The 21,719-nt window shown below is 63.5% G+C and overlaps 2 protein-coding genes across 27 annotated transcripts; one reads left to right on the plus strand and one right to left on the minus strand.

Annotated features, from left to right (window-relative positions):
* Positions 1-264: 264 nt before the first annotated feature.
* Positions 265-16,431, plus strand: SSBP4 (single stranded DNA binding protein 4). Of its 23 annotated transcripts, none has more exons than XM_065873163.1 (19): positions 500-558; positions 8,632-8,704; positions 9,075-9,136; positions 9,222-9,306; positions 12,661-12,750; position 12,801; positions 13,185-13,248; positions 13,478-13,541; positions 13,627-13,696; positions 13,856-13,923; positions 14,008-14,075; positions 14,402-14,447; positions 14,539-14,574; positions 14,675-14,729; positions 14,813-14,883; positions 14,962-15,040; positions 15,430-15,458; positions 15,598-15,705; positions 16,076-16,105. In XM_065873163.1, exons 1-19 carry the CDS (start codon positions 500-502, stop codon positions 16,103-16,105), a joined length of 1,158 nt encoding a protein of 385 aa, XP_065729235.1. The 23 variants fall into 23 exon arrangements, with proteins under 23 accessions (XP_065729239.1, XP_065729241.1, XP_065729236.1 ...); XM_065873161.1 differs by lacking the exon at position 12,801 and adding an exon at positions 12,868-12,883; XM_065873165.1 differs by lacking the exon at position 12,801 and adding an exon at positions 12,868-12,883 and having other exon boundaries at positions 13,185-13,234; positions 13,482-13,541.
* Positions 16,432-16,677: 246 nt separating this feature from the next.
* Positions 16,678-19,962, minus strand: ISYNA1 (inositol-3-phosphate synthase 1). 4 transcript variants are annotated; one of them, XM_065873525.1, is made up of 11 exons: positions 19,897-19,962; positions 19,662-19,790; positions 19,350-19,511; positions 18,822-18,954; positions 18,536-18,729; positions 18,192-18,341; positions 17,894-18,109; positions 17,617-17,781; positions 17,399-17,512; positions 17,108-17,325; positions 16,678-16,982 (listed from the first exon to the last, which is right to left on the minus strand). In XM_065873525.1, the coding sequence occupies exons 2-11, from the start codon at positions 19,779-19,781 to the stop codon at positions 16,781-16,783; spliced, it is 1,674 nt and encodes a 557-aa protein (XP_065729597.1). In that variant the 5' UTR covers positions 19,782-19,790; positions 19,897-19,962; the 3' UTR covers positions 16,678-16,780. The 4 variants fall into 4 exon arrangements, with proteins under 4 accessions (XP_065729597.1, XP_065729598.1, XP_065729599.1 ...); XM_065873526.1 differs by having other exon boundaries at positions 19,901-19,927; XM_065873527.1 differs by lacking the exon at positions 19,897-19,962 and having other exon boundaries at positions 19,662-19,859.
* Positions 19,963-21,719: the final 1,757 nt, after the last annotated feature.

Below are 21,719 nucleotides of genomic sequence, written 5' to 3' on the forward strand. Positions count from 1 at the left end.
ATCTGGAAAGTGTGTGTGTAGCCGTGATCAGCTGTGTCCCGCTGTGTGTCCCCGTGCGGCTGTCCCCAGTCGCACCGAGTATGTGTATCCCCGCGCCCCCTCCCCCGCGGCGGGCACTGCGCGTGCGCGCCCGGCCCACGGTCTCGGCGGCGGGACCCACCCGCGCTCACGCCATCGCCCCTTTAAGAGCGGCGCCCGCGGGCGACGGGGAGGCGGCGGGCGGGGGCGCGCGCGGCGGGAGGAGGGGGCGCGCGCTTCCCGGAACAGCCCGCGCTGAGGGAAGAGAGGAAGAAAATAAAACCCGCGGCCGGAGCCAAAGCTGGAGCTGCCGCCGCCGCCGTCTCAGCCGTCTGGAGCTCCCCCGCGCGGACGATGCCCGCGATGCCCGCGCGGGGCTCGGGGCGGTGAGGCCCGGGGCGCGGGGTAGCTATGGCGACCGGGAGCGCGGCCCGCGGCGCCGCCTGACAGGTGTGGGGCCCCGGCGGCGGCACGGAGCAGCATGTACGCCAAGGGGGGCAAGGGCTCGGCCGTGCCCTCCGACAGCCAGGCACGAGAGAAGTGAGTCGGTGGTCCGGGACCGTGGTTACGGGGGCGGGGCTCGGTGGCCGCGCTGCTTCCGTGGCCCTAACGCCGGCGGGCACCGCGTGGGGCACGTGGGTGCGGGGCAGGAGCGAGATTTAAGGGGCGCGCTAGACCGGAGGGGCTGGAGGGTCGCGAGGTACTGGGGAGCTCGCTAGACCCAAGGGGCGTGAGGGGCTTAAGGGGTCGCGAGATTTGAGGGGACGCGCGAGATTCGAGAGGTCGTGAGAGTAGAAGGGACCCCGGAGACCCGAGGGGGGCGAGATTGCGGGGGCGCGCGAGATTCGAGCGGGACTAGAGGGTCGCGAGACCTTCCCGACGGTTAAGCCTTGGGTGTGGGCGGTTGCGAACGCGTGTGCGCGCGGAGTCGCCATTCGTGCCGCTTCCCCCATCCTCTGGGGAAGTTTCCCGGACAGGCGAGACTGGCCGCTCTGGGCGCCTCCCCCCTCCCCCGCTGCTTACCGAAAGCTTGAGAGACGTGAGAAGGGCTTGAGGGGCGCCGGCCCCACCCCTGAAAGGCCACCTGTCCAGCCGGGCCTGGGGCAGCTGGGTGGGGCCCTTGGGGAAGCCGCAGGATCACAGTCCTGGGGCCCCCACTTGTTCTGGGCATGGCGCTGGGCCGTGGGTAGCAGATGGTCTCAGGCTGGTAGAGGGGCAGGTTCCTAACTCCCAGACTCTGCAGTGAGGGGCGGAGGGCGCTCAGAGCTTCTTGGGGTGGGGAAGAAGCTGAGCTGTTGTGCTTGTCTCCTGGCCCTGCCACTTACCTGCCCTGTGGCTTTGGGTGAGGGAGCACTCCCTCTTAGGCTTATTTTCCTATCCTGAGAAGTGCAGACATAATAACAGTGCTGTCTCTTAGGTTTGGGGAGTGTTTGAAAGGTGCTAGGACGTGTGACTGTCTCACAGCAAGGGCACCCAACAGTTTGTGATATTGTTAAAGTGCCAGGGAAAAGAGAAGGCTTCTGATGTCTGATGGCCAATGGCTGATTTGCAGGATCCTAGAAGTCAAGCCACCTAGGGCGGGAAACCAGCTGCTGGAGCAGTTAGGAGGCTGAGTTATTGGGGAGAGGTCCCATGATGACTCTCTTTGAGGGCCAGAGCGGGAGTGAGGACTTAAACATCTGGGCAGTGAAAAGGAGCCCTGAATATGGGCTGTCTCCTGTCTTTTCTTCCTGGACTGACATAGGGACACCACCTCTCCCCCCAACCCAAGGATGAGTGTCCATTCTCTACCCAGCCTCGGGGTCATTTTGGAGAAGAGATTCTTCTGGCCAGGAGATGCTGCACAGATGATTGCCCTTCCAGACCTCTCTTGTCTGCACAGTTATGAGGTTGGGGTCCATTTCCAAGCACCATTAAGCAGGAAGACTTTTTGAAACTGGCACCTGGCTCCTGCCCAGGTTGGAAGCAATCCTGGGGATCTTGGCACATCTCCAGCCATCCTTGTACCCTGGCTTCTGGGCTCTGGGGGCTACCACTCCCCCAGTGGGAATCGTTCACTTGTTCAGACATGTGCTGGGCTGGGTCTTGGGGTGTAGTGGTTGGGAAGCCAGGCCCTGGCCCTGAAGAAGCCCACATCCTAGCTAGGAGGCAAGTGAGTTACTCAGCAAGCCAATGGAAGGATCTGGAGCTATGCTCTGAGAAAAGCAAAATGGGAAAGTGGGCGGTAGTGAACTGTGAGGAGGTGTGTCAGGTGTGCAGAGACCTGGAGGAAGAGCTGATGGCTGAGGGCACAGCAAGTGCAAAGGCCCTAGGGCGAGGCCAGGCCAAAGAGCTGGGGCTGGTGCCCAGGGTGGGGATGTGCTGTGTGGGCCAGAGAGGCTTGTGTTCCAAAGTACCCTCCAGCTCCTTTGTGGAGTGGGGCTTACTGGGGGTCACGTGAGGGTAGAGGGCCAGGAGACCTGGGGGAGGCAGGCACAGTTATCTGGGAGAGAGCTAATGGTGGCAGCTTAGGGGGTGGCCGTGGAGATAAGCGAAGGGAGGAAATAGGTTTGAGCTGGGGTCATGGGGTTTGGAGTGCGTTTCAATCCTACTAGACAGTCCAGGAGAGATTTTGAGTCTTTGAACCAGGCCTCGGCTCTTGGCTAGGGGTAGAAGAGGGGGTTATCTGACTTCTTGGCCAGAGCGATCCTGCGCTCATCCATTTCTTGTCGAGAGGGTCCTGTAGCAGCGTTGGCTTGGAGACGAGGTTCTGCCACTAAAGAAAGTTTGGAGAACACCAGATGGTGGCATCCACTTCACTGACGGGGATGCCAGGCCCTGGAGAGGAAGGACCCTGCTGAAGACTCAGGTTCTGGGGCACAGGAGAGCTCTCAGATACTTGGGGCTGATACACTAGAGAGGCAGGCTGGTTGCTCTGAGCCTCAGTTTCCCCTCTGAAACACGGACAGCCGGCCTTGCAGGATTCTCACGAGGACTGGGTGAGAGGCTGCAGATAGAGCACCCTTCACAGGCATTCACCAATCACGCCACTTCCTGTCTCTGGGCCTTGGTTTCCTCCTCCGTGAAATGGGGTCAAGGGGGTTCCACTGCTCGACTCTCCAGGACTGTTTTCCTCCCTGATCTCACCCTCCTGACTCCTCCTCCTCTTCCTCTTTTTCCTTCTTGGGCCCCTGTCCTGAGCCCCCTCTGGCTCCCCATCTCAGCACTAGGTCTGGGCTAGCCTGTCCCAGAAATGGACTTAGTGCCTGCTTGGTGCACAGATGGTGGGTCCCTGCTCTTGGGGGCTCACAGCAAACCGTGGTGACTGCTGGGTCCAGGGAATACAAGGAAGGGATGGCAGGGTGGGCGAGAGGGAGGCTGGGGTCTGAGTGGGCTGCCTGCAGGAAGACACAGCCTCTCCTTGTGTAAATGATGAACACTCCAACCTACAGGGAAACCCCGAGATCACTTCCTACCCAGAACTAACTAGCGCTTGCATTCGGTCACTGGTTTCAGGTCTCTTTAAATAAGATGAAGGTGACAGGGACAGTTGAAGGCCCCTGTGTCCCCTTTGCATCCCTTCCCCCTTCCAGCCCCAGAGGCTGTGCTGTCCTAAGTTGAGGGGAGAGATCTAAGTGTTTGCATCGTGTGTGTACATCCTTGAACACTTTAAGTGCTGCCACGTGGGTTTAGAATAGTTCCGTAAGTGATGGTCACTGTCAGTGTCACTGTGCGTCTTGTGTTTTTCTCCCAGGATTAGTTTTGTTTTTGTTTTTTTTTTAAGATTTATTTAGTACTTATTTATTTTTGACTGCGTCAGGTCTTAGTTGTTGCACACGGGATCTTCGTTGAGGCATGCAGATGATTTTGTTGCGGCACGCGGGCTTCTCTTTAGTTGTGGCAGCGGGTTTTCTCTCTGTAATTGTGGCGCGTGGGCTCCAGGGCGTGTGGGCTCTGTAGGTTGCAGCACGCAGGCTCTCGTTGAGGCGCGTGAGCTCAGTAGTTGTGGCACACGTGCCTAGTTGCCCAGCAGCATGTGGGATCTTAGTTCCCTGACCAAGGACGGAACCCACGTCCCCTGCATTGGAAGGAGTATTCTCTATCACTGGACCACCAGGAAAGTCCCCAGGGTTGGTTCTGATATGGGCACATCACCTCAGGTAGTTTGTTCATTATCCCAGCAGGCAAGGGACTCACCATGTGTCTGTCCCATCCCTAGCTGGGCTTCCAGGTGCCCATGCCCGTGGGCATCCTTGTTGGAGGGGGGTGCATAGGTAAGAGGTTCTTGAGAAAGGAGCCCCCAAACTGAGTCCTGGAGGCTGAGCAGAGCCCGTGGACACAGGGGAGCTTTCTGGGAAGGTCTTGAGGCAGTATCTGGGGGGCAAATGCTGGGATGGAATTTGTTAGTGGGGGCGGTTACTTTGGCTGCTGGGTAGGAGAAAGGCTGTAAGGGGCAAATGTGGAGGCTGCCAGGAGGCCGGTGAGGAGGGTGGCCACCACCCTGGCTCTTAAGAGCTGAAGGCCTGGCCATGAGGGTGGCAGAGGGGAGGGAGGAAATGTGTAGGCTGGAGAGTCCCTTAGGGGCATCGGTGGGACCTGGTGATGGATTAGATGGGGGTGAGGGGGTGACACAAGGCCTTGAGTAGAGAGGGCTTCTCCCAGCCCCCAGCAGTATGTGCCTCCAGGGGCTTTAAAGGGGAGGGGAAGCCTGGCAGGGAGCACCTCTTACCTTAATTCTTGGTTATTATGGTAATTCTGGATGATGAAGGTAGTACTGCTGCGTTTTAGTCCAGGAGGCTCCAGTACCCCATTCTGTCACCACTTCCCTGTGCAAGCTGCAGCTTCTCCCCATGAGCACTCCAGGTCCGGGCACCCTGTACCCTCCAGGTCACCGTTCCTTCTGGAGGGAGGGCCCCCGGTGCACCCCACACTCCCTCCCATCTCCTGCCCTCTTGCATCGGGAGCCCCTCTGATGGGTGGGCTCTTCATTCTGCAGGTCATTTGCTGACCAGGGCTGGGGTGGGGCCAGGATTTGGATCCAGAGCCCAGGCCCTTTCCCACAACCCATCTCAGGGCCTAGACAGTGACCTGCAAGCCATAAGCCCTCCCTGAGTGGCAGGCCCTGGAGGTCCTGAAACAACCTGACCAGATGTCCAGGCTTCAAAAGTTTTCAATGAAAACAAACAAAGCTGCTCACAGTTCTCTGAGACTTGATCTTGATAAAAATTAAAGTACCAGCATATAAGAGAAATCAAGCAAAACTGAAAACCTTCTCTGGCTTCTCTTTGCTCTTGGGATAAAACCCCAAATTCTTAACATCAGAATAGTAAGTAAGTGCTGACCTTCATAAGTGCCTACCGGACATCCCGGGAGCGAGGGGGTTCAGGGTTGGTTGGTTCATTCATTGGGGTGGCTGGGGGCCCAGGATGCCCAGCGCTGTGTAAGCTCAGGAGTGAGACGAGGTCCCCGCCCTCCCAAAGCTATATCCAGCGGGGGCTGCAGGCAGTGAGCAGAGGGCCTTGTGTCAAATGGAGGTAAATATGATGGGGGGGCAGGTGGAGAATGGAGCAGGGCTGCCGTTAGAAGTGGTAGGGAAGCCTCTGCCCCGTGACTTTGGAGCCATGAGGGTCTCTAGCAGAAGTGTCTCAGGCAGGGAAATGGCCTGTGCAAAGGCCCTGGGGTGGAGAGGTAGAGAGTGGCCAACGTGTGTGGGAGGCACTGAAGGGTCTGAGTGAGGAGTGCTGGTGGGGAGGGGAGGAAGCAGCCCCTAGAGGGGCCCTGTTGAAATCCAGGTAAGTGATAGTGGTGGCCTGGACCAAGTGTGTGCTGAAGAGGACAGGGAGAAGGCTCAGAATCAGGAGAGAGAGTGCTTTTTCCTTAAGTTTTTCCCCTAAATTCAATAAATGTAGTGATCTCTGGGGGACAGCTAGGTGGATCTTCACACTTGCGCCACACCTATGTGAGTCAAGACCACCCAGGTCAGGGAACAGGAGGGGAAGGAGAGGAAGAAGCTGGGGTGGGGCTGGGCCTTTAAGATGTCAAGTGGACGGCAGACCCTGAGTTCATGGGGGAGGCCAGGCTGGAGGAACCCTGTGGGCAGCTGCACCATGTCAGTCATCAACATCAAAGCAGGAGGGGAGGCCACCCAGGGAGAAGAGAGGAGAGCTGGGGCAGGGCCGGAGGAGGGAGGAGAGCTGGCAGTGGTGGGCTCCGGGACCTGCATCCTGGGTCCGATGCCACCCCTGGCCAGTGGAGGGTGAGAGGTGATGGAGCGGGACCCGATGGGCTGGCAGCATAGAGCCCTTGGTGGCCTTAGTGGGAGCCAACATGTTCTCCAGGAGGCTCCCTGAACCCTGAGGAGAGGCTTCTGCTCTTGGTGGAGGTGGGGCCAGACTGCAGCCCCCCATGTGCTCCCCCTGCCCTGCTGCGCTTCCCTTCTGGGCAGCCTACCTGGATCCCCCCACTCTGTCTTGCTCCCTGTCTCTGGGTACCTCATTCCCTGCACCGTTCCCCGAGGTGGCAGGGGGCCAGCTGGATCTCTTCAAACCTCTCTATTTGCCTGGAGGGTCGGTTGGTGAGCAGGCTGGAGCTGCTCAGGTCTCCTCCGGCCCCATTGACTTTTCATGTTCATTTCTTCACTGATGGACTCAGGCCTGGTAGATGCAGTCCACTCGTGAAGGCTCAGGAAACCTCTAGAAAGGGAGGGGGGGTCCCAGGAGTGAGTTGGACAGGTGAGCCTGGAGGCTGGGGGGGGGTGAGGAAGACCACTGGGCTGGAGAAGGGTGGATGCTGCCGCGGTGCGATGTTGCAACCTGGGGGCGCCCGGGCTGGAGGCGCTGCTGAGAGGGGTGTGATGATGAGGCAGGAACCTTGGCCAGTCTTGGGGGAGACCCATGCTCAGGACTATGTGAGCCCCACAAATCCTACCCCTCTGTGACCTGTTTCTGTCCCTCCGGTGGCTGTCACAGCTCGCGTGGTGTAACGTACCTTGCCCTGGTTCAGCTGCCCACCCGGACTCCCTAATGTCCCCCCCTTGTACTTCTGTAGCACACACTACCTTCCACCCCACCAGATGACTTACCTCCTCCTTTGTATTATTGCTTCTCCGTCTCTCCCCGTGAGCAGGTAGCCTCCAGGGAGACAGGGGTCTGTTGTGTTCACTGCTCAAGGAGGTGAATGTTTGTTGAATGAATGACTGAAAGGACGGATGGATGGATGAAGGAAGGAAGAGAGGGTCCAGGGCAAGGGCAGAAGCCTTGGGGTGAGGCCTGGGACAGAGGGCTAGAACTGCCTTGGTGAGGTCTGAGCTGGAACTGGGGGCGGGGGTGCTCTGCAGAGGGGGCTGGGATGTGAGGATTGAGCAGCCTGGCTGGGAAGGGTGAGAGAAAGCAGGAGCATGAGTCAAAGCAAGGTTATTTCAGGATGGGGCCATCAGCCAGGGGAGGGAGGCCAGCTGAGCGGGGAGGCATCTGGAAGGGCCTACAGCTTTCACCGGAGCAGCCTCAGGCTGGCCCTTGGGGAGCCCCCGGTCTTAGATCCAGACTCCCCTCGGTCCACCTGGGGCCTGGCTGGGTAGTAGGAAGACCCTGGAGGTGCCCGGAGGGGCCGGTACTGGTAGAGTGGGGGCTGGGGAATGGGTGACCCTAGCGGGTGGGGAATTGTCCCTCTGCTGGCGGGTGTGGAAGACAGATTGGGGTGTGGTGGAGGCCAAGGATGGAAAGGCCTGGAAGGCAATGTGGATGGTCCGGCCTCCCTGTGTGGGCAAGTGGATGGTGTTGCTGGTTGGAGCGTGGCCTGTGCTCTTGGGGTGGGCAGTGGCCGAGTTGGTGTGTCCAGGGGTACTGGGCACTGTGGGCATTTGGACAGGGCGGTGCTGTGGCAGCTGAGTGGCACTGCTGGCCCTACCTCCCATTTCCCCAGACTCCCCCTTGGGGGGCTGGTATGGATATGTCATAGCCACCACTGGTGGATGGGAACTGATCCTGAGGAAAAGGATGGGGTCTAGGGAAACCTGGAGGAGGAAGACCTCGGGTCAGAGAGCCCCTTTTCTTCCTTGGCAGGTGAGGGTGGGAGTGAGTTAGGCGCTGGGCCCTGGCCACATGGCCCAGGGTGCCTGCTGGGAGACCCCACCCAGAGCACAAACTAGAGTGAAGCCCAGGAGCCATTTCTCCAAGGAGAGGAACTCCCTGGGGCCAAGGCTGCTATAAGGTCTCAGCATTGGCAGGATGGGGCCAGGACTTGGTCCATCAGGGGGGTGTTGAACTGAGCAGAATTTGGCCTGGAGGTGGGGGGCTGGGGACTGCTAGGAGTGCTGCCTAGAGGAGGGGCCTGCAGGCTGTGTGTTGATGGATGTGTAGGAATTGGCCAGGCTGAGCAACTGGTGAGGAGGCCATCTCTTCTGAGGGGTGGGGGAGGTGGGGCGAGGGGGAGACCAGCAGAGGGAAGTGAGTGAGGCTGGCAGTAGGTGGTAGGTACAATGAGGGGCTCACTGCGGGGCCCCTGCCCTTCTCCACCTTCCCACCAGAGGGCAGGTGCCGCACCTTAAAACCCCTCCCAGGGACCCTCGGGGCAGAGCTTTGGGTCTGCCTGGACCTCCTGAGAGCCTGAGCCGGCCCCCACCCCTCCCGTCTGCAGGTTGGCGCTGTACGTGTATGAGTACCTGCTGCACGTTGGTGCCCAGAAGTCAGCCCAGACCTTTCTGTCCGAGGTAAGCTGGCCTGGCCAGGCAGGGCCCCCACAGCCAGCCCCTTCCTTGGCACCCATATCCTGGGGTCCTCCCTAACCCATTTTTATCAGGTCTCCGTGGTGGGGTTGGGTTGTGCCCTGGGAACTGAGGGCTGCAGAGCGGCGGGGCTGGCATCCTGGTATCTGCCCATCCATCTGAGGATCTGTCTCCCGCTCCTCTGTCCCTGTCCTCACCAAGCTGTCCCCCTCCTGGCTCCCTTGCTCTGATCTGCTGGTTTCCTGCCCCGGTGTTTCCTGGGCCCCGGGCTTGGGTTGGGGCTGCCTCTTGGGAGGGGAAGGGGTCAGACAGGGCCAGGCCGTTAGCCCTCACCTTCCTTCCCTCTCCCCTGCAGATCCGATGGGAGAAGAACATTACGCTGGGGGAGCCCCCCGGCTTCCTGCATTCCTGGTGGTGGTGCGCGCAAGGCTGGTGTGGGTGGGACATGGGGGGGGTGGGGGGGGCGCGTGGGGAAACCATCGTCCCCCCCTGCCGCCCACAGCGTGTTCTGGGACTTGTACTGTGCAGCGCCCGACCGCAGAGAGGTGTGCGAGCACTCGAGTGAAGCCAAGGCCTTCCAGGACTACGTGAGTCCCCGCCCCAGGGGCTGGGAGCAGGGCTCACGGGTGTGGGCAGGGTCCTGTGGCCTTGGGGGGTTGCATGGCCAGAAGCTGGCTCAGGTGGGCTACTGGGCCAGGCTGTGGGGTTTGACCTGAGATCATGGCTTCTGTGGGGTTCCTCTGCCCCCCACTGCACCCAACTCCTGACGGTCCCCATGAGCCCCACACCCTCCCGAGGCCAGCCCCTCCTTTGCTCCCCCTCACGTGAACCCCATGTGGAACCAGGTAGACAGTACCACAGCTCCTGCCTCCCTAGCTCCGTGTATGCGGGGCCGGACGGGTGGCCACCACTGCTTGTCCCCTCCCACCCCAGCCTTTCCAAGCCTTCTGGGGTGGGGGCCCAGGTAGGGGTGCTGGGGGACGGCTAACTGCCTGTGCACCCTGGAGCAGGAGAGGCCGAGCACTTGGCAGATCTCCCAACCTTGCTCTGCGACTGGGGCTGCTGACTTCACGTCTTTGGCCTCAGTTTCATACAAGTTGAGTGGGAGTCAGAGGCCTGTCCCGAGAGGTGGGTGGGTAACGTGAGGGGGCGGGCGGCACCTTGTCATGGGGAGATGGCAGCCCCCTGCCTTTAACTTCTTCACCCTGGCCTGTGGGGATTGGCCACCTGGCCCCTGAGAGAGGTTCCCCCTGCCCTCCCCCCTTCCTTGCAACCACTCTTGCTGCAGTGGGCGCCTTCACATCCTGAGCCCTCTGCTCTGCTGTGCCCCTCAGGGCCTGGCTGTTCCCGGCCCTCTGCGGTTAGTCTGGGTCCCACACCACGCACGGCCTCGCCAACAGAGAGGCCCCCCTGTGGAGGCGTGCAGGCCTCTGCAGGGCCAGGGTGCAGCCCGAGAAGGCTGGGGTTCACCATATCCCTGAAGATGCCCCATGCACGCTGTATGCGCATTTATGGGAGCCGAGGTCGCTGCTGTTCACCCCCATCAGGTCCCACTATTCATGTTGTGGTCCCGCCAGAACTGGGGTGACAGAAGTGTGTGTAGCTGTGTGCGTGCGTGACTCCGCGTGGGCCCAGCTCTCTCTCCCCAATGTAGCCCCCAGCTCCTCCCTTTGCCTCTCCTGGGCCCCTTGAGCTCTGTTTCCCCTCCCGGGCTGCGCAGCCCTCCCCTCTCCGCGCCTGCCTTCGTCCCCGCCCCGAGCCTGGCGCCTCCGGGGAGGGGAGAGCGCGGTCTCCCAGCGGAATGAGCGCGCTTCCTGGGGCGCGCTGCTGGTTACCATGGCAGCAGGGCGCGTCAGGGGAGGGGGGTGGCGCCCCGTCCCTGGGGTGACAGGGTCCCTGTGTCAGCAGACTGAAGCCAGCTACACGTTCTGCCCCACCTCCGCACTTACGGGGGGTGGGGTGAAGGGGCGTCCTGCCGCCTCTCCCTCGCAGTCGGGGCTCCCTCCTCCCGCCCTCCGCCCCCTGAGGGGGCTCAGTCAGAGCCTCCCGGCTGGGGGCCAACCTCGGCGTCTCCAGGAAACGCGAGCGCGCCCAGCCTGTTGTTATGGCAACGCAGGCCAGGCTGGCGCCTCTGGGGGTGGTTGATTGACTTGGGGGGTCCAGCTCAGGTCACCCGACCGGGAGGGTGGGCCCTACCCCCCACCCCTGGATTAACCCTTCAAGGCCTAGAGTTGGGGAGCCCCATCTTCTCTCCGCCCCCACACCTCACGGTCTGGAGCGGCAGCCACCCGCACCACCACCCTCCCCAACCAGGAAATGCTCTGGCGCCTGCTGCGGCTCGAAAGGGGGGCTGCGCTCCTGCCCTCCGTAAGGGTTGGGGAGGGGTGGACAGACCCAGGGCTCAGAGCTGTTTCCCTCCAGCCACTGAGGCCGGCGCCAGCGAGAGTAGCTGCTCTAAGCCATCGTGTTGTGTTTGTGGGAGAGGGTGAGGTGGAGGGCAGGGGTGACCCAGCATTTTGGAGAGGGGCTTAGAGCTTCGTCCCCCTCCACCCCCGGGGTCACTTGGGTTTTCAAAGATTTGTGCTGGGCCCTGCGAGTGCTCGCACTGGTACCCTCCCAACTTGGGCCTGGGTAGAAATCCATTAGAGGCTGACCTTTGAGAAGGAGCAAGAAGGGGGCAGGTGTCAGTCCCCAAAGGGAAGGGTGTGACTCCAGGGGCCCTGCTCCGACCCAGACGAGGGGCCCCTTTCCCCACTTCTGTAGGGCAGGATGCACTGTGTGACCATGGGCTAAGTGCTTAACTCTTCGGAACCCAAGTGGCTGCAGTTCCACAAATCCCTGAGTGCCCCTGTGTGCTGGCTTGTGCCAGCTGCAGGGACAGCAGTGACCCAGACAGATCAGCCTCTTCCTTTTGGGGCCTGGAGGCAGAGGGGGAGGGCAGATGATGCAGCCGCAAGAGTCAAGGGGCCTTAAGAGAAGTGCTCTACTCAATGCCTGCAGTGTCTTCCCCCTTCCCTATCCTTTTGATGTGTCTCCTCTGCCCTGAAGACTAGGCCTCTATCTCCCCCTTTCCCCCTGCTCTGTGGGCCCCAAAGGCAGACAAGCCTGGGACTTGGAACCGACCAGAGGAAGTGGCCTGTCAGCCTGTCCCCCTGCCAACTCTGGGCCTGCCACCAGCATCTCCACCCTTGGCAGACATGGGAACTCCCCTCTCAGGCACCCGGTCTTCTCCCCTCCTCCATCTGAAGAGAGGCCTGGAGACCCCACTGCAGAGTTCTGCTCTTCCTTCCCCTCCTTCCTGGAGGAGGAGGAGGGGGAGTGGTCTGTACAGTAGCTCCAAGGAGGAGCCCTCTGGGAGGGAGGTTCATCTTGAAGCTGTCTATTGATTTTTTTTGTCTGTTGATTTGAGGTGTCTTGGGGGCCCAGCTAAGCTGCATTGCCAGGCAGGAGGAATCAGGGCTGGTTGGCTTGGGCTGGGAGTGGGGGACTGTGCCCCCACCCATCTGAAGTTAGATTCAGACCAAAACAACAAGCCTGTGCTAGAAGGATGTGGCACGCACTGGAGTCCTGGGTGGATGGCATTTTCAGACCCCCGGAATCCTCAGGGTGGGGACATAGGGGGCTGAGGTCCCTGATCACCTGAGCTGTGGGCTCAGCCAGGCTGGGCCCTGATCACCTCCAGGGTCACGGGTTCACCAAGGAGGCAGAGCCCTTGCCGAGGGCCACCCAGCACATCTGGTTGCTGAGCCAGGGTGGGGACGGAGGCCGCAGCTCTTCCCTCACCTAGAGCCGCCTCCCCCCACCCCGCAAATCCTCCCGTGTCTGAGTAGTTGGATGGCTTGGGTTCCTTGTTCCGTGGGGCCAGCTGCTTGAGGAGAGAAGGAAACACTTGGACAGGAAGTGGCCTGACTTGGCTCTTGCCATCTCCCCCACCCCTGCAGAGCGCTGCAGCGGCCCCCAGCCCGGTGATGGGGAGCATGGCTCCCAATGATGCAATGGCATCAGGCCCCATGGCACCCGGCTTCTTCCAGGTATAGCTGGGGCTCCCTGTCTCCTGACCCTGGGTGGGCTTGTGTGGGAGGGTGACAGGCAGGGGCAATGACGGGGTGGGTATGCCCCTGCGGGCCTCGATAGTGCTGGTGAGGGAGGGGCCATCTGGCCTGGGCCCCGCTGCGGGAGGGGGCGGGGTCTCTGCACTAGGCCTGCGCCTGTGTGTGTCGGGGCGCCTGGGGCCGCACAGCTTGGCTCGCTGAACCACGGGTCCTGCCCATGACCTCCCCCTTTGGGTCCACCCCACCCCCGCCACGTCCCGCAGATGGGGCTAGTTGGCCCACTCTCCTGCCTCCACGGTGTCCCCTCCCCTCCCTGGCCCGGCTCAGGAGAGCCACAGGAAACCGTGGAACTTCGGGTGACCTCGCTCCTCCCAACCTCGCTCCTCCCAACCCACCTGGTTCTGTCCTTCTAGGGCCCCCCCTCGGCTCCCAGCCTCCCCCCCACAACCCCAACGCCCCCATGGTTGGGGCCTCAGGTTCCGGTAAGGACCTGTGGTGCCCCGCCCCCTCGAGCACGCACACCCCTCCCCCTGGCTCTTGGGCCCGTCCCACTGCGCTCCCACGCCCCCGGCGCGGCTGGCTGAGGTCTGCCGGCTGGTCTTGGAGGAGGGGGAGTATCCAGGCTGGGGGCCCGGGTGCGGCAGGAAGCGGGTAGCTTTGGGGGCTGAGTAGGTGGGGGGAGGTGCTGATCCCCGGCCCACCTCTTCCAGCCCTTCATGTCACCGCGGTTCCCAGGGGGCCCTCGGCCCACCCTGCGGATGCCGAGTCAGGTGAGAGACGGATGAGGGGAGGGGGGTCAGGAATTGGGCCGGGGTGGGGGCACCCACACTCAGTGCTGCCACTCCCCCTCCGCAGCCTCCCGTGGGCCTACCCGGTTCCCAGCCCCTCCTCCCTGGCGCCATGGACCCCTCCCCACGTGCTCAGGGTGAGTAGGGAAGCTCCCGCTGCTGTCCCCCGCCTCTCGTCAGGATCCCAGAGCCAGTTCCCCGCCGCCCACCGTGCAGGAACACCCCCAACCACCAGCACAGCGCCTGTCCACACCGGGGAACGGCCGCGGCCTGAGCCCTCTTCCTTCTGCCCCCAGGTCATTCGAGCATGGGCCCGATGCAGAGGGTGACGCCTCCACGGGGCATGACCAGCGTTGGGCCCCAGGTAAGGGCTGGGCCCAGGCGACAGGGCAGCTTCAGGGGCTGCCCTCTCTCGGCTTGCCCTCTCACGGCCCCTTTACCTTCACAGAGCTACGGAAGTGGCATGCGGCCCCCACCCAACTCTCTTGCTGGCCCGGGTTTGCCCACCATGAACATGTAAGGCCCTCAGGAACCCCGGGAGTGTGCCCATGCGGGTCACCACCCAGCTTCATGGGCTGGGTATGCTGGGGCAGACCCCGAAGCCGCACAACAGCCCCGATACTGTTAACGCCACTGCTGGGTGGGGAAACAGGCTCAAAGACCAGTGAGTGATGGATGGGGTTGGGATTTGAAGGCTGGCCTGGCATCTGTGCTTGGTTACTTCTCGGCCAACATCTGCTGCTCTGAGGGCACGTGGGGCAGGCTGGGGGTGTCAGGGAGTGTGTGCTGGGGGGCTGTGTACTGCCTGGCTTAGACCCAGGGTCCACCACTGTCTGTTCTAGGGGACCCGGAGTGCGTGGCCCATGGGCCAGCCCCAGTGGCAACTCGGTGAGTGTCCGGATGGCGTTGGTGGGGGGGGGATTAGGAGTGTACGAGTTGGTAGAGTGGGCGGGCTGCTCACAGTTGCCCATCTCCCCAGATCCCCTACTCCTCCTCCTCCCCTGGCAGCTACACGGTGAGTGATGCCGAAGCTGGGACACCCGACCTGGGGGCAGCGGTTGTGGGGTGGCAGTTGGAGGACTTTTCTCACCTTCTGTGTCTCCCTCTGTGTGCAGGGACCCCCAGGAGGAGGTGGGCCCCCTGGAACACCCATCATGCCCAGCCCTGGAGGTACTACAGCCTGGGCGGGGCATAGGGAGGGGTGTGTTTGGGTGAGGCCCTCTCACACCCCCCCCCCTCACGTGCTGCCTCAGACTCCACCAACTCCAGCGAGAACATGTACACCATCATGAACCCCATCGGGCCAGGCGCCGGCAGGGCTAATGTGAGCTGGGGCTTGCGGGGGTCGGGGTGGGGGCGGAGAGGTGGTGGCCCGAGGCCCAAGCTGCTCCTCTGCCTGCAGTTCCCGCTTGGCCCTGGTCCGGAGGCCCCCATGGCCGCCATGAGTGCGATGGAGCCTCACCATGTAAACGGATCCCTGGGTGAGTGGGCGGAGTCCCGGGACACACAGACACCCACGCACACGCCCCCGCCCAGCTGCTTCGCGAGCCTCGTGCGCCCCCTGGCGGCCCCCTTCAGCTCCTCCGCCTCTGTGCTTAGCCGGCGTTGGGGGCGCGCCCCGAGCTTCTCTGGGCTTAGTGACTGGGGCTGGCAGCGCTGCGGGGAGGGTCCAGTAACTAAACCGGGGGGACGCCCGGCCGCCGGCACTGGCCCGCCACCCCAGATCTGGGCCCTCCGCCTGGGACCCCCGGCGGTGCCCCAGTGGGCTGGGCCGAGGGAGGGGCCGCGGCCGCCGGGGAAGTTCGGGAAGGGGTCGGTGGAGCCGGCTTGGCGCGTCTGAGCCGCGTCACCGCCGTCTGTCGGTCCACAGGCTCGGGCGATCTGGACGGGTTGCCGAAGGTGAGGGGGCCGCGCTCCTGCGGGGGGCGGGGCTGCGGGGTCGGCCCGCGTGGAGAGGCCTAGTCCTGGTTGGGCCGCGCGGCAGTTGGGGCCTGGGCCGCGGGGCGGGGTGTTCCGCTCTGACCGCGGCCGCCCCCAGAGCTCCCCCGGCACCGTGGCCGGCCTGAGCAACACCCCGGGCACCCCGCGGGACGACGGCGAGATGGCGGCCGCCGGGACCTTCCTGCACCCGTTCCCGAGCGAAAGCGTAAGCGACTGCGTCGACTCCCCCCCCGCGGCGGCGTCGGGCCGGAGGGGCCTGGCGGGCAGACCCCGGCGGGGCGGCCGGGGGGCCAGAGCAAGACCGTGACCGCGGCGGGCCAGGTGGGGGGGCGGCCGCGGCATCCTTCCCTTCCTCCCGCCTTCCCCTCCCCAGGCCCGCCCTATCGCCCCGCCCCGCCCACATCCCACCCCAACCCTGGGACCCGCGGCCCAGGGCGGCCTCCCCACGCATCAACACCTGGTCCCTTTCCATCCCACGTCCACCCCGCCCTGTTCCCCCTTCCCCCCGGGGGCGGGTCCCAGCCTAGGCCGGAACTGAGCCGGCCCCCGCGCGCCACCCCCTCGTCTTTCCGCAGTACTCCCCCGGGATGACCATGAGCGTGTGATGGGGCCGCAGCCCCTTGCCCACTGCCGACCTCGGCTTCTGCCCAGCGCCCCTGCCCGGGGCCAAGGTCCAGGGGCTCGGGTGGTCTGCAGGGTGAGGGTCTGAGGTCACACCGCGGGCAACTGGACTCCCGGTCAAGGCTTGGATGGCTGGGAGGCCCCGCGCGAAGGACTCATTCATTTTCTAAAAAACGCAAGGACCTCAGAGACGTTCTTTCCTGTATGGGCCCTTCCCGCCATTTCTGTTTTGTCCAGGGGGCTCCTTGGGGGATTTCCTTTCCCCTGGAGAGCAGGGGTGGGCCCCAACAATAAACACAACTCGATTTTGGTTTTTGGCATCTGTTCTCGGGTTTCTTCACTTTGGCTCACAGCCACAGCCTGCTTAGCCTAACCTTCAAGGGTTGTGGTTAGGCAGAGTCCCCCTCCCCCGGGGGTTCTGGAAAGCCCCTGAGAGTTGGGACAGCAGAGTTTGGAAGGGTAGGTAGAAGTCCAGCTGGTGGAAAAGGGAGATGTGGCTGGTATTGGGGGCCGTTAGGGTTAGGTCGCAGGCACCAAGCATCCACAGGTGTGGCTCATAGCGGCACTGGCTTTATTGTCTGTCAGAAGGGGGCCCGGAAGGGTCGCGTGCTGAGGAGCAGTGGGGGCAGGAGTTACAGGGGAGCTGTATGGCCATGGCCTTAGGTGGTGGGCATCTGGGGTGCCTCAGCCTGTGAGTGCCCATAGGCGTCACCAGTACAGCCATTGGGGGCAGTTGGCGCTGATCCTTTCTTGCAAGGCACGGGGCAGGCGGTGGCCACATGCCCAACTTGCTTGAGGCCAGGGCGCTCCATCTTGTGCTCCAGAAGCATGTGGTTCTGCGGCGGGAGCCCCACGCAGGCCCTGAGAGATGGTCACGGCTCAGCGGGGCCAGACCCCAAGACTGCCCCGCAGTCCCTAGGCCCTGTGCACAGCCCCGCCAGTGGACATCTGGGCCATAGGTGGGGATCCCCAGGGTCGGGGCACACCTGAGGATATTCTCGATGCAGCTGCGCTGGCGGAAGAGCGCGTTGACCACTGGGCTGCCCGGTGGCGCAAGCGGCGCCTTGAAGAGGAAGCCAAGCAGCGACAGCACCGGGTGGAAGCTCTGCGGCTCCGGGTCGATGTCGGTGCAGAAGCTCACACGCTGGCACAGTTCAGTCAGCAGGGCCAGGTCCAGCATGATGGGCGCGGCCAGGAGTGAGTCCTGTGGGGCCAGCGGGTCAGGAGGTGGGCCGGGCTGGTGGGCAGCCCCACTCCTGCCCCCTCTTGCCCCACACCTCGCACGTGTTGTGCAGCACCAGTGTGTTGGTACCGCCCAGCATCAGCTCCGATGTGTACTCATCCAGGGCACGCTTGCTGTCACCCACGTATGGCACGTACTTGATGACCACCTGGGGGGCGGCACGAGGTCACACGGGTCCCTGCCCTTCTCTGTGGGGAGCACCAACCTACCCCACCCCACCCCTGCCCCTTGCCACGCCTGCGCCCCACGCACGCAGTGGTCGGGCTCTTCGCCCGGCGAGTAGAGCACTGGGTTGCTGTGCACCATGTCGTCCACCACGCTGGTCTTCGACACCTCCTTGGAGCGGAACTGTGGCGGCGCCGACAGGTTCTGCCCGTCGTTGTTGCCCAGGTGGTTGTAGCTCACGATGGACATGGTCTGCGGGGGCAAGGAGACCCGCGGCAGCTGCAGGCCCCGCAGCACACAAGCCCACCCCTCGGGGTCCACGCCTACCCCATACTGAGCTGAGCAGCCCCCCAGGCCCACACACCTTGAGGCCAGAGCCAATAAGGAAGTCCACGAGCACGGACTTGACTTTGGTCTGCCCCGACTTGAAGTCGTCTCCACCCACAAAGACACGGCGCTGCCATGCAAGCTCGAGGGCACCAGGCACCAGCGTGTTCTGTGGGGACCCATTGAGGAAGGCGCAGCCCTCCAAGATGCTGGCCACGGCAAAGAGGGTGGAGGGCGACACTTCCAGGCCCAGCTGCGGGCAGAAGCGAGCAGTCAGCACAGAGGAGTCCTCGGGGGCTGGCCCTGGGCCTACCCCACCCCTTGGGTGCGCCCACCTGGATGGTGCGCAGCAGGTTCTCAGCGGTGTCATTGAGGCCCGGGACCACTTCACAGAAGCGCTCCGTGTTCGCTGTCCACAGCACGATGACTTTGTCCAGCCCGGCGCTGGACCGGAAGTCGCGGATGTCCCTACGGATCTGCTCCAGCTGGGGGCGGGGGGATGGAGGGGGAGGAGGTTGTACAGGCTCCCCCGACCTCTGGAGGCCTGGGCCACTCAGTTCCCCAAGTGCAAAGTGGGACCTGGACCCTCGGGATGGAAGCATGGGGACAAAAGAGGGGTAACAGGTGGTGGGGAGGGAGGACAAGTGGCAGGGGTAATGGACGCGGGGTGGGACTGCACCTGCTGCGCGCGCGTGCCCGGGATTACGTTGTTGGCGCGCGCGCTCTGGTTAGCTGCGATGAACTCGGGGATGTAGACGGAGGGCCGCGGGCGCAGGGCCTCCATGTGCGGCCACAGTTGCTCCTGCAGCCCCCAATCCAGTACCTGCGCGCGCCGCATCGCCTCCGCCAGGTTCAGCGACGATATGTCCCAGCCTGGGGGGGACCCTCAAGCTCGGCCCGGCCCCAATCCTGGGCCCCTAGAGGCCTCGCCTCCCACACCACCCCCGACCCAGGGCCCCGCCCACCGTCGAACACGAGGTCGTCGGGTGCCACCATGGGCAGCAGCGAGCTGAAGGGCACGAACACCTCCTGGCCCTCGGCGTCCAGACCCAGGCTAACAGTGCCCGCCTGCGTCAGCGAGCCGTAGTAGTTGGCCTCCTGGGTTGGGGGGGGTGGGCAGAGGGGGCTGAGTGAAGAGTGGGCGTGGCGTGGCGTGGGCCATGAGCTGGCCAGGACCCCTATCGGCACCCTCAAGCCCCGCCGTACTTTGGGGCACCTCCCCATGGCGCTCCAAGCCGGGGCGGAAGCCGCTCCGCTCCTGAGGTCCCACCCCGAAGCCCTCCCACACCTTAGGCTCCGCCCCCGCAAGACCCCTGAGGAGTTCCCCCCGCCCACCCGCGGAAGCCCCTCCCCGGAGTCAGCCCACAGCCAGAAACCCTGCCCACAGCCAGAAACCCTGCCCACTGCGGGCCCACTCCTCCGTCGAGCCCCTCCCCCTCCGCATGGATTCCTGCGAAGCCTTCTCTCCGACCGAGCCTCGCCCGACCCCCCACCTTGCGGCCGGTGCGCGTGGGCCAGGACAGGCGCAGTCGGTTGGCCAGCACGGCAGCGGTCAGCGTGGAGCCGTTGTTCCCGCCCCAGCCGACGAGCATGACCCCGAGCCGGGGCACCTGCCGGGCGGTCCGGAAGGTGAAGCGCGTGGACGTGGGGTGCACCTGAGGGCGGGCAGCTCGGTGAGCCGCGAGGCCGCAGGCCCCTCCCGCCTCACTGCACGGCGCGAGTCGCAGAAGTTGGGCAGTTCCCGCTCCCTCCCGGCTCCCTGGTTCCCCCAGTCCCATGGCCCGCCCGGTCGGTCCCTCGCTTACCTTGAGGACGCCGCCCTCGCGGCTGACGCACGTCGTCCGGTACTCATACTGCGCCTCGATGGCCTCGGGGCTGTAGACCACGTCGGGGCTCTCGACCACGAACTCAGTTGCGGCCTCCATCGCGACGAGCTGGGGGCGCGGGGTTGCCAGGAGGTCAGAGGGGACCCGAGAACCGGCCGGGCCAAGCCGACTTCGGTCCCCGGGGAGCCTGCACCCCTCCTGGGGCGGCACTCACCGGCGCGGAGTCGGCTGGCACAGCGGGGGACAGCTAGGGCTCCGGGCGCGCGAACTCCAGAGAAAAGAGCCGCGGCCCCACCCCCGCCCCGCCCCTCGCTCCGCCCGCGCAGGGGAGGAGGGGCGCTCGCGGGGGGGAGGGCGCGCACCGGCTGTGGGGCTCGGGTTCGAGGCCCTTTTGCCCGGAGCTTCCGCGGCTATCTGGTCCCCGGCCCGGCAATCACGTGGGCCGCAGCCACCTCCCACCCCCACCCCCCGCCGCCCCGGCCCTAGCTCGGCGCTCGTGATTAACCTAGGGCCCGCGGCCGCTTATCCCCATTTTACAAAAGAGGACTTTAAGGCTGTAAGTGAGCGCCAGGCCCCAACCACAAGGCAGGAGGTGGAGCTAGGCTAGGAAGCTCATTCTTTGCGTGAGGGGGACCAGGGGGCGCGTCTCTGGAGAAACTGAGGCACGGGACACTGAGGCAGAAGACTAAGTCAGGATTCGGATTTCAACGCGAGACGCTCCTCCAGCCCAGGCTGCCTCCTCCTCCCACTTCCTGAGCAGCAGCACCCACCAGGCACTCCACCCCCACAGGGCTCGCATGGAGCGGGGGTGGCGGCGAGTCCTCGAGTTCTCGGTGTCCTCACCTATAGCAGGAGGGCTTGATAGGGCCGGGCTGGAGTGGGGGCAGGGGGAGAGACTGTTCTGTGGGGAAAGGAGGGAAGCGGATGGGCAGGGCAGAGGTGGCCAGCTGGGAGGAGCTAGGCCTGCAAAGCACTGAGCCCCTCTAAGCGCCCAGTGATAAAGGAGCGTGGGAACTCGGCAGGCGGGCGGGGGCGGCTCCCCCAGGAACTTTCCAAAACAAGCGGCCTCCTCCGGCTGGAAAGTTTCCACCGCTGGAGCTGGCCCAAAAGGTGGATCGTTGGGAACGTTTGCAGGAAACTTGGTCAGAGCCTGGCCTTGGGGAGTGGGGGCTCTAAGACTCTGGTCCAGGCTTTGCCCTCAAGGGACCCCAGTGTAGGGGATTCAGAAGTGGACTTGGGGCACTCCCAGCCAGAGGGACCTAAGAGGCAGGGGTGGGCAGGGCAGACTGCTTGGAGGAGGTGGCTGCTGGAAGGGGTCTTGAGATAATCAGACATCTCCTATCAACGATCTGAAGAGCAGCTGCCCAGGCAAAAACCTGGGGGACTGGTTTCAGGGGCAGATGAAACGGGGCTGGGTGTGAGGGAGAGGGAGGCAGTTTGAGGACCAGGGCAGACCCTCAGGGCTGGGGACAGGGAATTCCTTATAATAAATATTTGGGTTTTGTCCCCGGTTCCTGGCTGGAGATTGAGTTCAGTCACCAATGGCCAAGGGCTTCCCTGGTGGTCCAGTGGTTAGGACTCCGCCCTTCCACTGCAGGGGACGAGGGTTAGATCCCTGGTCGCGGAACTAAAATCCCGCATGCTGTGTGGTGCGGCCAAAAATTAGAAGAAAAAAAAAATTACCGATGGCCAGCGATTTACTCAATCATGCCTATGTAATGGAACCTCTGTAAAAAGAACCCCTAAACAACAGGATTCGGGGGAACACATGGAGGTGCTGGGAGGGTGGCCCACCTGGAGGAGTCATGGCAGCCCTGTACCATTCCCCACACCCTGCCCTTGGCTTCTCCTCCATTCGGCTGTTGAAGTGTTTTCCTCAGCACTGTGAGCCATTCTAGCAACTCACCAAACCCCTGAGGGGGCGGGAGGGAACCCCTGATTTATAGCGGGTTGGTCAGAAGTCTGGGTGGCCAGGGACTTGTGGCAGGTGTCTGAAGTGGGGGCCTGAGCCCCTTCACCTGTGGGGTCTGATGCCAG

This window comes from Phocoena phocoena, chromosome 3 (genome assembly GCF_963924675.1).
Source record: "Phocoena phocoena chromosome 3, mPhoPho1.1, whole genome shotgun sequence".
NCBI lineage: Eukaryota > Metazoa > Chordata > Mammalia > Artiodactyla > Phocoenidae > Phocoena > Phocoena phocoena.